The following is a 14,115-nucleotide window of genomic DNA, read 5'->3' on the forward strand; positions in this document are numbered from 1 at the left end:
ACGGCTCATATCTCAGTGCCGGACAGATATAGTTTGGGAAATGATGCGTATTTAGACCACGCAGCAGCATACAAAACTGGGCATGAGCAGAAATAATCCCCGCCCACACAAATGTTCAGTACGACACAGCTGGGCGATATTAATCTGTATCTTTATGCTTAGTTCAGCAACTTTTAAAAGATGAATGAGCATTGCAGTGGAACACAGTATTTGTTACTATATCTACTGTTGTTCTAGTGTACATTAAATATGAACAGGTTAGTTTATTTTTATCAGTATATTTTACACTCTCTAGTTTAGTCAAGTCCCAGTTTATAGCAACAGAACCACTCCTGAGTACAGTACTGGTTGTAGATTGTGACCACCTCACTCTGATAACAAAGTATCACAATTCAGATACACAGATATAAGAATGCCATATGATGACTATGCCTAGACTTAATCATTTTCAGTGGTGAAGCTTTCTTCACCAGGAACTCAGAGCCACATTCTTGGCTTTATTATAAGATAAGATAGAACTTTATTAATCCCTCGGGTGGGTTCCTCTGGGAAATTCGATTTCCAAAAAAGCACAGCACCGACAGAAGTTACAGAGTTATACACACACACATATATATAAATACAGAGACAATATAAATAAAATATACGAAGGGGATAAATAGAATAAATAGGAATAAAAATAAAAATACAAGTGAATTGCACATTTCAAGTATTGAGTCTATTGCACCGTTGACTATTTACAAAAGTATTGCACAAAAGGTAAATGTTTCACATTGTGTTACTGCCTGATTAAAAACATATGTAAAACAAATTCCACATAAGAAAAAATCTAAATTTAAATAGCTCAAATAATAAAATGCTGAGCAACTGACCAAACGTCAGTTATACCGCTACCGACTTAATGCACGGGATGTACAATAATGAATTGAAGATGGTGCATTAGTGCTGAATGTTAAACTAGCGAGCACTGTTCCCTATGCATCCACAAAAGTGACCATGAATGTCTTAACTGAAATGATGGAGTGATTTAAATCAGTGAAAAAGCTTCATGATTGCCGCCTCTGGCTGCTGTTCACTATGGTAGATTTGTAGTAATGATGGTGATTTGATTTGTTCTGGAGGTTGTCTATTAAGGACAGCTTGCAATCTGTCTGTACAGCCTCAGACTTCATTTCATAATTATGTCCTAATTTTATTACACTGTTCAGAAAGAATTATGAATATGGGAAATATGAAAAGTGAAGGGAACAAATTCATGCACGCATGCACAATTGACCACTCTGACCAACAGCTAGCAATTGCCACTGGTTGAGATTTGTCAGCGACTTTTTTTTTTTTTACAACCTCAGGCAGTATTCCCATTGGTTTATTTTTAACCTCTCTGTGCCCTCTTGTTTGCAAGTGCTTCAGGCAACAACAGGAATCACTTATGATGTAGTTTTGGTGCTTACGATAGGCTGCATGTGCAAGGCAATATTGTGGAAATCATTCAACCAAAGCAAAGGGATAAATCCAAAAGATAACAAGACAGTGGCACAAGATATATAATTTTGCGGAGTTTTTTGTTTTTGAGAAAGGCTCCACGTACCATAAAGAAAAGGTTGTGCGATTATTTTCACTTCAGTTAAGATCAATTACTAGTGTAGACTGAAACAAAATGTGTGTGCATTCAGGGGACATTTGTGCATGAGTGACTGGTGAAGGTGAAACAGTGTGCCTGGATTTTGTGTGCGCATCTGTCTGTTTTGACATCTCTGTGCATTTGTGCTGAATTACAGTTGGGTAGGCTGAATAAGTGGCTCAGAGTAGTTGACTGCCAGAGCAGATTCATTTCAAAGCCAACTCTGAGGCAGACACCAGGGAAGTGAGAACAGGAAGGCTTACTGGCTAATCTGGTCAGAGAGCGAGCTGGAAGCAACACAGAATTCTTAATGTAGGGGATGTTGAAAAAAAAATCTAATTAGTGACTGCAACCACAGAAACACTTTCCTGTTCGCATTTTGTAGTGTGTTTGCGTAGATGAGACAAAGGATGGGAAAATAACCAAGAGGGGTGTGTGTGTTTATATCTGGAGCCTGACATCCTCTCTGACCTCCCTGAGTGATTTCTAGTCTTACACCTGGGTGCAGTCTCTTACACTTGGATGTCAAGCATGATCCGCTTGTCCTCTTCCACATGGATACCCCAGATGCAGTCCTGCCCCTTGTCGTAAGCCTCGGGCCAATTAGGAGACAACACAACACCAGCAGAGTCTGTGATCTCCCCGCTGCACACAGCTGCAACACACAAACAGTACAGGCTGAAAAAACCAATTGTAAAAGATTTGAAGATACAGGAAAGTAAGATGCAAATTAGAAATCAATTCACTCAAAATATATGTTGGTACATAGATAATTTTGTCTAGCTAGATTATGCCCGTGATCTTAGTGCTTAATAAAATACAGCTGAAATCAGGTGCTGTGCAAGCATCTTGGTGTGATCCTCGCAAAACTGCAAACTGACACTGAACCACTTGGTGACCATGACCCATACGAGCAGAAATTAAATTTTCTTATAGCTAGCTTTACTGGAGAGCTTTTCAATTTCGCTCCGTTGCAGAATAACCATGAAGGCTTTAAAGACCAAGACTAAGGTCAGCATGTCATGTTTGTGTGTATGTGCATGTGGGAGGAGTGAAACAGAGAGGGGAAGGGAAGGGCTCAGGGTTGGGCCGCTATTAAATGTGATGCGTCGCCTGTGAACTGTGGCAGTTCTCATCTTAGGCCAGCTATTGTGCGCCTTTAATCTCGAGCACTTCGAAAATCTGCCCTGCGAGCGCACATTTCAAAGTAAATCGTTGTTACAGTTTTGAGAGAAAATTTATCACGGATCAGAGGAAAGCAGCTTAGGAAGATATAGTTAACTGTCACTGGTATTTAATATTAGAAAAACTAACTCCTGCAGTGATCAAGCAGACAATGAAAGCTTCGGGTCCTCGGGTCAATCTGATATTGCTCCAAGTTCTTCTCCAGTGGAAGCACTTTTATTTTATTTTTTTTATGCCCTGCAATCATGACATCTGTTAACTCACCCCTACAAGCTGGCTCGGTCTCATTCCACTGAGGGTTTTGTGCATCCACACACTCAATCACCACAGAGCCTTGCTCCAGTGTGTAGCCAGGGTCACATGAGAATTCGACCACTGCGCCCACACTGTAGGTGGAATCGCTGCTGCTGAAGTTCCCGTACTTCACAAAGGGCTCGTAGCACATCCCTTTCGCAAAAGCTGCAGACAGAGTGTATGACATTGAACATAAGTGACAAGGATGGTGCAAGATATTATTAGCAAACTCTGCATTCTGCCTCATCAGCTTGCCTTCGTATCTTATGGCTGCGCCGGTGGAGGTCATCGTCCCGTCTGTGGTGAACTCCACAAACAGATAACGTCCGGTACTGAGCACTCCCTCATTTGGCAAGTATTCAACTTCATAGGAGTCATACACAGGGGGAGAGTCTATGTTGTTGCCATTTTTTATTAGCAACCTAAAAAAAGAAAACAGGGAGAGAGCGCTGATGGGATTAAAATAGATGTTAAAGAAAGAAATTACAAGGTACCCGAGACCTGCTCATTGTTCCAGCTGCAGCTGTAATAACTTTGTGATAACATTCTACACCTTGTAATGAGGTGAATGGGCATGCATGACAATTGCCATATGGATCAGTGGTTACAGAAGGATACATAATGCAATTGCAGTCTCCTACCTCTCACTACCTTCTGGTCCCCTCAATTCATTTGCCTGACAGAGCACACTTAAAGGATTATCATGATAAAAGGTCCTTTCAAATTCATCTGTCACTCCCTAAAGATTTTGGTCATTTATAGCCCTCGAGAATTTTAATCCTCCATCTGCAGGAATACTGTTATTCAGAGTTCAAAGCTCGACGCAACTCACATTTCCACACTATGCTCACATTTATTCTCAATGTGTGTTTTGATTTTAACAGCATACATAAACTACCTGTCATCATCTTCTGCCAAAGCCACCTTTTCAAAGTGAACGTGAAGCCGGTGGGCTTCAGGTGCCTCCAGAACCCAGTGGCAGGTCAGATTGTTGCTGTAGTTGCCAGGAAAACCAGGAGAGACGATGCGGCCATATGTGGCATTTTTTATCATTCCCCCACAGGATGCTGTATGAAAAGAAAAAGAAAAGAAAAGAAAAGAAAAAAGGACAAAGAGTAGGAAGTAAAAACTTGATGAAAAAAAAGTAATGATTCGAACTGTGGTAGGGGGATTTTGGAGAAAAGTCCCTGTCTGAGCACAGATTGCATCGATATGCAGTGGACTGTGGCTGAGCTACACCAGGCGGCTCTCCTGGGTCTAAGAGTGCCTGATTGTTTGTGAAGGTAAAAGCAAAACAGCGGCAGTAACACTATCAGTTTAGAACAGCTGCAGGCAGGTGCGGTGAAAGGCTGGAACTAGCAGATGAGTTTTTACCAGCAGGAGAAGGAGAGTCATGTGGCCCAGTTCTAATTAAGGCAGCCAGGTCCAATGGCCTTATTTTGCCCAGTCTCCAAAGAACAGCTCCCTGTGTTGCTAATCACATGCAAACACGCTCATTTGCCCTCCGAGTGTGACTCAGTAGGAGACAACACGGTGAAAGGCTCTGTTAATCAAAATTACCTGTTCTCTCAGAGAAAGCTGAAGAGAAACAGGCTTGTGTCTTTAAAATTGCGAGTTTCACTTTGCAAATTATTTTCCTTAACTCTTTTTTCTTTTAACTCTCAAATATAAGAATAATTAAATAATTATTAAAATTAATAGCAATACTTAGATGTTTGCTTTGAAAGCCTGGCAGTCAATGTTAACTACTTGAACATATTCACACTCACTGTCAGGCAACGAGCCTGAAGGTAATTTAGTTTACAAAGCAAAATTAAATATCAAACCAAATCACCCAACATTCCAATTAAGCTGAAGGGATAAGCCCATAACCCACTGTTATAGCGTTTAGATTTCATTTAGTTTAATTACATTCTTTGCAGTTTTATTGTTAGAGTATCAGTTGGGTGGGTGGGGGGATCTTGTTGCCCTGAAACTTGCCTATCCAGAAAACGAATTTGCCTTACCGACACATCGGGGTTCTTTTCCACTCCAGTAAGGCGTGGTTGCATTACGACAGGTGAGCATTTTTGGACCCTGCAACTTGTATCCAGTGAAACAATTGAAATAGGCTTCTCCGCCGGGATGCAGGTGCGTCACTGAAACCTCTCCACCAGCAGGCTCTTTGGGGAATGCACAACTCAGCACAAAGGCTGCAGAGGAAGGAGTCAAAAATAGAGGGAAAGGGAAATGAAAGTGCTCTTATGAATACATTATAATTTGATCATTTTTGTTGCAATGTATCGATTTATAAAGTTCAGTATGTTATACAGTAGTGATAGGAAAGAGAGACAGAGAGACAAAGCATGTTTATACTATAACACCAGTAATTGCATTTTAATGTAACTGATTTCACCATTAGCAGCTGTGAAATCACAGCACAAATAACTAAATGCATCATTTTGGGAAAGGACATGCTTGGTCTAAGTTATTTTTATTTATTTATTTTAATTTAGCATTTAGAAAAATCATTTTCCAGGGTTTTTCAGCCTTTTATTTGTCTGAGCACAATCCAGTCCTGGACCAAACTGCCAACAATGTTAACTGGCTGCACAACATAATCCTCTATGTTCTGCATTGTGTATTCATTGTTGACCAAGTTGTCTCTCCTCCAAACCACTGCTGAAGACCCATAAATATTTAAATCCAAAATGATTGTGAATTTGTGCAAATGAATCTGTCTCTGTCTTCCTGTTTCTCTTCAACATGCAATTAAAGAAGTTATTAGAACCAGCCTTCAGATTTGTTTATATACACTACATCTTTTAATTGTAGTTTACCAGTACAAACAGTATGCAAATGTACAGAGACATGTTCTTGGCACTAGAGTAATTATCATCACTGTGTGGTTTGGTGTATAGTTGCTGCAGATACTTTGACAAATGGATGCATGGTTGGTCGGATGAACATCATAGTGGGTCTGTAACGTTAGGCTGAGGAATAGCCTCTATAGTGGTTGTCAAAGAGTTGCGATTGCAGCGGGGTAAGATCAATGTTCCCAGACTTGCTATGCATTGTTGTCCTGTTCCCTTTTTAAATAAATGGTGTAGGACGGCATGGAGTTCACTTTGATAATGAAGTAAGCTAACCAAGTCTTTAATGGAAGCTATTAAACAACCTTCTCTTCCTGTCTAATAACCACACTGTTCTACCTCATTAGTGTAGGCACTTTAATGGCCAGACTAAAACTTTTAAACTTCTGGAAATGTGTGAACAACAGAATATAATTGGACGCACTATGGCTTGTGCTACAATAACAGTGTGATTGTGAGACTGCAGAAGTACAGAAAGCTAGAAGCCTTGTATAACATGCTTTAGCTTAATGGAGCGGATGCAAAAGCTAAACAAATGCTAACAGGCAACGATAACAAAGCAAAGGGCAGCTGGTAGTCATGTGTTTGTTAAAACTGTCTTGCTGAAATCATATTTGCAGCCTTAAAGTCTTAAATTACAGCACAATGGCCAAAATTAATAATAATGATAATATATGGTAAAGGTAGCTTGCTCACAGTTAAGTGAATTGTATAACACTCATAATTTTAATATATATTTGCATGATTTCACAAATGGCTACGTAACATCAAAAAAGTACGTTTACATCAAGAAATGGGTTTATCTTCAATATATCGAGTCTAATTTGGTTCAAATACAAAAAAGCACAGATACAGGATCCTCAATAAAAGAGCTACAAGACTGGCATCTTAACATGGTGTGTTTAGTACTAGAGCAGTAGCCACATGTATAAAGCAATAGCACACACTTCATAGACAGGGTTGTTGGCCCACCTCCACAAAAGCAGGGCAAGTGGAGGTTAAACAGTGCAAACAGATTAGACAATATGCAGCAGGTTGGATTTGAAGCGCTTTCATTTCAACCAAGTCATTTGGACATGAAAAAACATCACTTTAGTGATGTTTTCTACCATTACCTTGAAGCTAAATTGTCTATTCAAAAAAAAAAAAGTCATTCTATCAATCTTTGAACTTGAACTCGAGGGAAAACAGCCCTAAATGCATAACGGCCATAAAGGTTTGTGAAACTACTGACTTATGTGTTTCTTTTACACAAGCCACTGGTTTCTACCATAATGAAACCGGCCTTTGCGTTGCAGTAAATCAGTGAGCCACAGGGACGAGGTACACTGCCCCTGGGTCATCCATTCCATTCATAGTTTATCACTAGCTCCAATGAACCTAGTTATTGCCATTATCATAGCAGCATTTACATCCCTATTGAGCATGCAGTGGGAGAGCCAGAGGCAAAAATTGTGGAGCCAATTCCTGAAGTATTAAATTACGTGCTGCCTCCATTCCAGTAGATGTGGTGCTGGGCCATAAAGTCTGATTGTTTCACCATTAGAAATAATAGATCCACAGTGCAGACAGCCAGGAAGATTAGCTGATGGTGCTGTAGAGCCACAGGAAACAGATGTGAAGCGTATGTCTTTAGTTATTGTTTTCTTGTAGTGGGGAGGAAATAGTCATAGTAATACTCATGTAAACCCACAGTAGTACAGTACATGCATAAGCTAGTTGCAAAAGTATCATTAGAATATTCAAATTCTCTCATTAAAATATTGTTTATTACCTTTTAAATACCACAGATTTACTGTACGATTGTGGTAAAAAATAATGCAGACTCTCACCCAGGGAAAACTCAAACTCTGATGAACAAAAAGACATAAATATTACACTGGCTCAGTATTTTTTTTTTAACAAAAGTGATGCCAAAATGCAGAGGCAGTGTAGGTGACAAACTGAGTACACCCAACAACTGAATAGCTTGTAGAGTCATCTTTATCACCAACTACTTGATGTAACCATTTTCTGAATGACTTTATCAGTCTCTCACTTTGTTGTGGAGGAATTGGCCCACTGTCTTTTACAACATTGCTTCAGTACATCGAGGTTTGTGGGCATTTGTTGCGTTGCGTAGGATCATTGTCCTGTTACGTCACAGGATTTAAGCCAAGTTTTAAATGCTAGATAGATGACTCTAGAATATGTTGGTTTATAGCCAAACATCTCCACTTTGGTCTCGTTTGCCTGAAGGACATTATTCCAGAAATTTTGTGATTGTTCAGATGCAGCTTTGCAGTCCTATGCCATGTTACCATGGTCTTTTAGAGAAAAGAGGCTTTCTGCTGGCAAGCCTTCCAAACAAGTCATGTTCAGTCTTTTGTAATTATGCTTTCATGACCTTTGGCATTTAACTCCTGCTAACAGAGGCCTATTGAGTCTGAGATGTAGCTGAGCAGATCCTTAAAGTTGCGAGGTGGACCCTCTTGTTTGTCCAGCAAATCCCACAGGTGCGTAACTTGATTGAGAACTAGGGAATTTGGCGGTCAAAATCTCAGACTCATTGCTGTGCTGAACCATTTTTTGTTCTTGGCAGGGCACAATATCCTGCTGAAAGAGGCCACACCCATCAAGGAGTACCTTTTCCATGATAGGGTGTACATGGTCTACAACAGTGGGTAGGCAGGTGGCACGTGTTAAAGTAACATCCATGTGGATGACCCAAGGTTTACTAGGTTTACTAGCAGAACGTTACTCAGAGCATCACACTGCCTCCACTGACTTCTTCCCATAGTGCATCCAGGTGTCAGGGGTTCCCAAGGTAATGTGATTCATCAGACTAGGCCACCTTCTTCCATTGCTCCATAGTCAAGCTCTGATGGTAAATGGTAAATGGCCTGTATTTGTATAGTGCTTTACTAGTCCCTAAGGACCCCAAAGCGCTTTACACATCCAGTCACCCACCCATTCACACACTGGTGATGGCAAGCTACTAAGCTTGTAGCCACAACCACCCTGGGGCGCACTGACAGAGGCGAGGCTGCCGGACACTGGCGCCACCGGGCCCTCTGACCACCACCAGTAGGCAACGGGTCAAGTGTCTTGCCCAAGGGCACAACGGTCGAGACTGTCGGAGCCGGGGCTCGAACCGGCAACCTTCCGATTACAAGGCGAACTCCCAACTCTCGAGCCACGATCGCCCCATGATGATCAAGTTCCCATTTGTTGACACTGTCAACAGCGGACTGGGATCAGCGTTGACTGGTTTGCAGCTATTCAGCCCCGTACACAACAAATTGGGATGCACTTCTGTCAGTATTCTGACACCTTTCTATCAGAACTAGCATTAAGTTTTTCAGCAGTTTCAACTACTACTTATGTTAGATCGGATCATGTTGTATTCCATGACCCTATCAGTACCCAGGACCTGGTTCACCACTGTTCCTTCTTTGGACCACTTTTGAGTTCGTCTAGCCCTCACAATTTAGCCCTTTTCAGACTTAAATACTTACACTCACCCATTTTTCCTGTTCCTAACACATCAACCTTGAGGACAAAATATTCACTTGCTCCCTAATATATCCCACTCACTAACAGGTGACATGATGAAGCGATAATCAGTGTTACTATTGTCAGTGCTCATAATGCTATGCCTGATCGGCAGATATTACAATGGATGATGTCAAAATGAAGCGTTCCTGACAAAAATGCCACACTATATGGAATAAAATGTCACTTTAGTAAATATTAAAAATAGAAGAGGAAAAGTAGCTCAAAACACTTCTGGATTTTTACACTGTACCTTGTCGCAAGCAATATATAACCATAAGGAACATGGGCACATGCTAATTGTCTTTTTTTATTTTTATTTGTCTTTTATTTTATTTTTATTTTTGTCAGTATTACAAAAAAACATTCTTGCCATTCTTTCCTCACTCACTCTCTCTTTTATTCTCTTTCTCTGTGCACAAGCTGTGGATTTGTACTGTCTTTATTGAATATAAAGTATGCTTTTTATTTTGCTTCCTGCCCTTTCACACCTACATGTTGGCACAAAAAACAAAAAACAAACTTGAATTTCAAATGTGGAACTCTAAATGTGTATTTGGGATCCAATAATGAGTTCCCCGTTCTGCCGTCCTCTATCGACATTTACTTAAGATCAACCTTCGAAAACATTTAAAGAAAGTAAACATTTCCCAAAAGAACGCCTGATGCGACACCTGCATGCACTCACACATTCCTTCCATTAATGAGCCTCATTCAGCTGTATGCACATTTTTCATCTGCCTGAGTACTTCAAATTGAGAATGCTGCTCTTCAACCAATGATGGACAAATGTTGTTGACTAGGGCACAATAGATGAGCTGAGGAAGCTAGTAATAGTCAGTTACCCACAGTGTATTTGGCCAAACAAATAAAATGCATTTCAATTTAGCTCTAATAAACGCTTACACTCCTGTATGCGTTGCCTGAATCCCTTCAGGTGGAGAGCTGGAATAGGATCAAAAATGGCAGCAGATAATGAAATGAGGTGACAGAAAACACAACACAGATAATGAATGTAGTGTAGATTGTTATTATATATAATGGCACGATATTTGGAAAATATTATCCATTGTGTGTTACACTGACATTTAGAGTAAAATGTGCAAGAAGCGAAGATTCCATGGCAATGATTAGTCATCTTTATAGTCAGTTATTGGTTTAATATACAGATATAACATCAGTCGCTCGGCTTGTAGGCGACATGTGGGAGAGTGTGGCTGTCAATATATATCTAAGCCACATGACCTGGCTGTGCATCAAAGCATTACCTTTTATAGAAACATCAATAGTGTTGTCTCTGGTAAAGTGCCTCACTTGTACAAAGCCAGACGATAGTTCCGCAGTGATATAGCCTATTGATATTTATGTGGTTTGGTTAAAGCCTCAATCGAAATGGCCATTTACTCAATAAAGGCTATTAAAAAGCAATAACTTTGAACTAGAGACAAGAATCTTATCAATGCTACTTAGAACAGGTGGCATGTGCTGGATTGCTACCAGCGGCAGGGGTCCTCTGACCACATCTCTTGTCGTTGCAGGTTTTAAGTTAAAAACAATGAATAATTACTGTGAAACACCGCTGCCATCAGCAGCATGGATTACTTCATACAGCTAAAAACTCCTAGCTCACCATACAATTATTATATCATCATCTCAATGCTAAGAGGTTGTAAATAATTTCAATCACACATTTTGGAATCAAATAAGGCTTTGACAGTATTACATTTAATATTACAGACATTACATCGGTATTATATTTAATTCAGACAAAATTCTTTATGTATGTTATAGATATAAAATAGCCGAAAGGTGGGCTTTACTTTTACTCATCAGCAGTAATTTTTCAGAAAGCAGGGATGGGTTTGGGATAAAATAAGTCATAATCCTTACTTGCACTGTAGTATGCAATTTCATTTTTAAAACTTAAATTTAAACCGATTCTTCTCATTGAAAGAGCAAGATCATAAATTTTTCACATTGTTATTTTATATTAAACAGCAATGCCTTACTGAGAAATTAAATTGTTTTCAGTTTAATCCTACAGAGAATAGATGCCTGAATTTGAAAAAAAAATTGTATTGGTGGGTGCTTATTTCGTTGTGTGCATTTTTTTTTTAATTGACCCAATTCCTTTATTATTAATACCAAAACTGTACACTAATCAGCCCCAGCATTAAAACCTCTAACGTCATATAGCGTTCCCTGTTGTGCCTCCAAAGCAGCTCTAACTCACTGCAGCATGGCAATGAAACCTACGCCGGCATCATGCAGAGTCTGGCACACAGCACTGGCAGAAGCTCTTTTGCGTTCTGTGGGTTTGTGGGCCGGAATCTCCATGGATTTGGGCTTGATCCACAGCATGTCGTTGATGCTCATTCAGATTGCTCAATCACATCAGATCATATTCACTTCATCTGTCACCGGGTTTCATGTAATGGCTAATCTGTGCATTAGAAAAAGTAAAAGAAAAATCCCTAACTGTAAGTATTTTTTCGGATTTTTCCTTTTTTAACAAAATCAGTTTTTAAGGAGAATATTTGAACAATCGAGACATACATTCTCTTAAGATGATATTATTAACTATACTTTCAATTCTAGATAAGATCACAAACATATGTGGGGGTATTGAGAAAAAGACGCTGATAAGAACATATGAGGAGAGTGGTAAGCCCCTCTTCATTCCCACACTTTATGTTCTCTTAACATAAACAGTAAAAAACACTAAGTTATTTTCCAAGTGTCAAACTGCTCTTGTTATAGACAGATACATCAGTCTGCCATCACAAGCTCGTGCTGTAGCAAATATTAATTACAGACGAGCTGAGATGCGTCTCTCCACAGTTCTATCTGCTTCTCCACGCTTGTCCAATTACATTTCTCACAGTCCATTGTAAAGGACAAGAAGATACCCCGCTTGCAAAGCAGAAGAACACAAATTGAAATATCTTCCGTGACTCCGATATGTCTAATCTTCATGAAATCTGCTCCTGCTATTTTTCTCATTAATGTAGCTGAATTTGTTCCATCAACTTTCAAACCAAACAGGTTTTTAGACGGACAAGGCTGCATGTGTGATCATTTTTTTGATACATTGTTGGCAAAGAAGTATAACACGGAAGCCTATTATGTTAAATTGTTTTCATAGTGGGCAGGAATTTTGGGAAAAAATGCCCTGCTAATGTTAAAACTGAGAAGCACAGCAAAATGTTGACTTATTTTGGTGCAATATAGGATAATATAGAAATTAATTGTTTGTTTTTTACAGCAAATACAGCATGCATAATTTCAATGCCAAGGTGGAGGTATGCTATTCACTTAAGGATGTCCTGTATATTATAGAGTACATTATGTATTCAATGTTATTTTTTGTACTTTTGCATTTGCATTGCATTACTTCAATTGAGTTTGAGGTGTTTAAACAATGCAAAATCCAAATGGGACAGGTAAAGGTGAAAAGTGTACCAACTGATATAAAATAATACTCATATATATTTCAACTGTTTATCACCATGTGTTCCCAGCTATACATCACCCTGTATGTTCTGTGGTGACCCTTCACTGTCATCATTCGGCCTGACCTCACAGTGATATTCAAACATCCAACAGCGATGGGCTGATTTATCTCACATCAGCCGCAGTTCTGATGGCCCCTTTCATTTTCTAGCTGATGAAAGTACCACAGTAATGTGGTAGAATGAATTGTCCACCAGCGACCACCGTCAGCTCAAATCGATGGGGCATGTAATTGGCGGCCACTTTGTGTGATTGCTAAGATAAACAGACATTGTTACAGACATAGAAGATCAATGTCACACACAAAATAAGCGAGGGAGAGGTTGGAAATTATAGGCCATTATATTCACCAACAACACAGTAACTATTTCTACTGACAGGATTTGCGGCTGACACACCAGATACTACTTTATTACACTTAATGATTCTTTACAAATGTGATCCGTGAAATGGCAAATGAAAAAATTTAAATGGAAAAGGCACATACACATCATTGCCCAGCTGAAGGTCAACAGATAGTGTTTTGAAATAGAGCAATTTTAAATGCAATTAGTCAACCATTTTGCAGCCTCTCACCAGCTCTGCACCATCTTTGCTTGAGGATAAGCATTACCTGATAGAAAGCTGCTGCTTAACAATAAGCTGTTGTCATGTTTAATGTAACGTGTTTGAATGATGTGGCACCAAAGCTAGTAATGTATAGCTTCTGCTCACCTTGGTAATGGAGTAGGAGATATGCTGAATTGCGGCGTTTCTCACTACGGAGACTGATAGAGATCTGGTTGCTCCAGCTGCGTAGCACTAAGCCAGTCATCAAGACCGACTCATTGGCAAGGATGAAGGGTTCTTGACCTCCTGTATCCTCCACGGTCACCTGCTCTCCTTCCAACACGCTCACATTTAGCACCTAAAAAAACACACCCATGCAATAAGATTAAACAACAGCTCTCACTGGTGCAATTTCACAAAACAAAAAAAACAATTTTCCAACAGAACTGCAAAGGCTCTTATTAGACCAACACATTATCAAATGTTACATTGCATACATATTATTTTCAGTACTAGTTTGAGCATATGTATTCACCCTTAATATTCCCCCTCAGAAAACATGTTTGC

General features: G+C 39.6%; 1 protein-coding gene across 3 annotated transcripts in view; it reads right to left on the reverse strand.

Annotated features, from left to right (window-relative positions):
• LOC309715679 (seizure protein 6 homolog) overlaps positions 1 to 14,115 on the reverse strand; it is a 95,208-nt gene that overhangs the window by 13,212 nt on the left and 67,881 nt on the right. For all 3 annotated transcript variants that reach the window (XR_014279267.1, XM_082548986.1, XM_082548985.1), the window contains exons 4-9: positions 13,714 to 13,906; positions 5,107 to 5,292; positions 3,999 to 4,167; positions 3,356 to 3,522; positions 3,071 to 3,265; positions 2,138 to 2,276 (exon numbers count right to left, since the gene is read on the reverse strand). Coding sequence is in view for 2 of the 3 variants with exons in the window: in XM_082548986.1 (XP_082405112.1) it covers positions 2,138 to 2,276; positions 3,071 to 3,265; positions 3,356 to 3,522; positions 3,999 to 4,167; positions 5,107 to 5,292; positions 13,714 to 13,906 (1,049 nt within the window). In the remaining variant the exon portion in view is untranslated. The remainder of the gene's footprint in view (positions 1 to 2,137; positions 2,277 to 3,070; positions 3,266 to 3,355; positions 3,523 to 3,998; positions 4,168 to 5,106; positions 5,293 to 13,713; positions 13,907 to 14,115) is intronic.

This window comes from Aulonocara stuartgranti (genome assembly GCF_965226115.1).
Source record: "Aulonocara stuartgranti genome assembly, chromosome: 10".
Classification (NCBI taxonomy): domain Eukaryota; kingdom Metazoa; phylum Chordata; class Actinopteri; order Cichliformes; family Cichlidae; genus Aulonocara; species Aulonocara stuartgranti.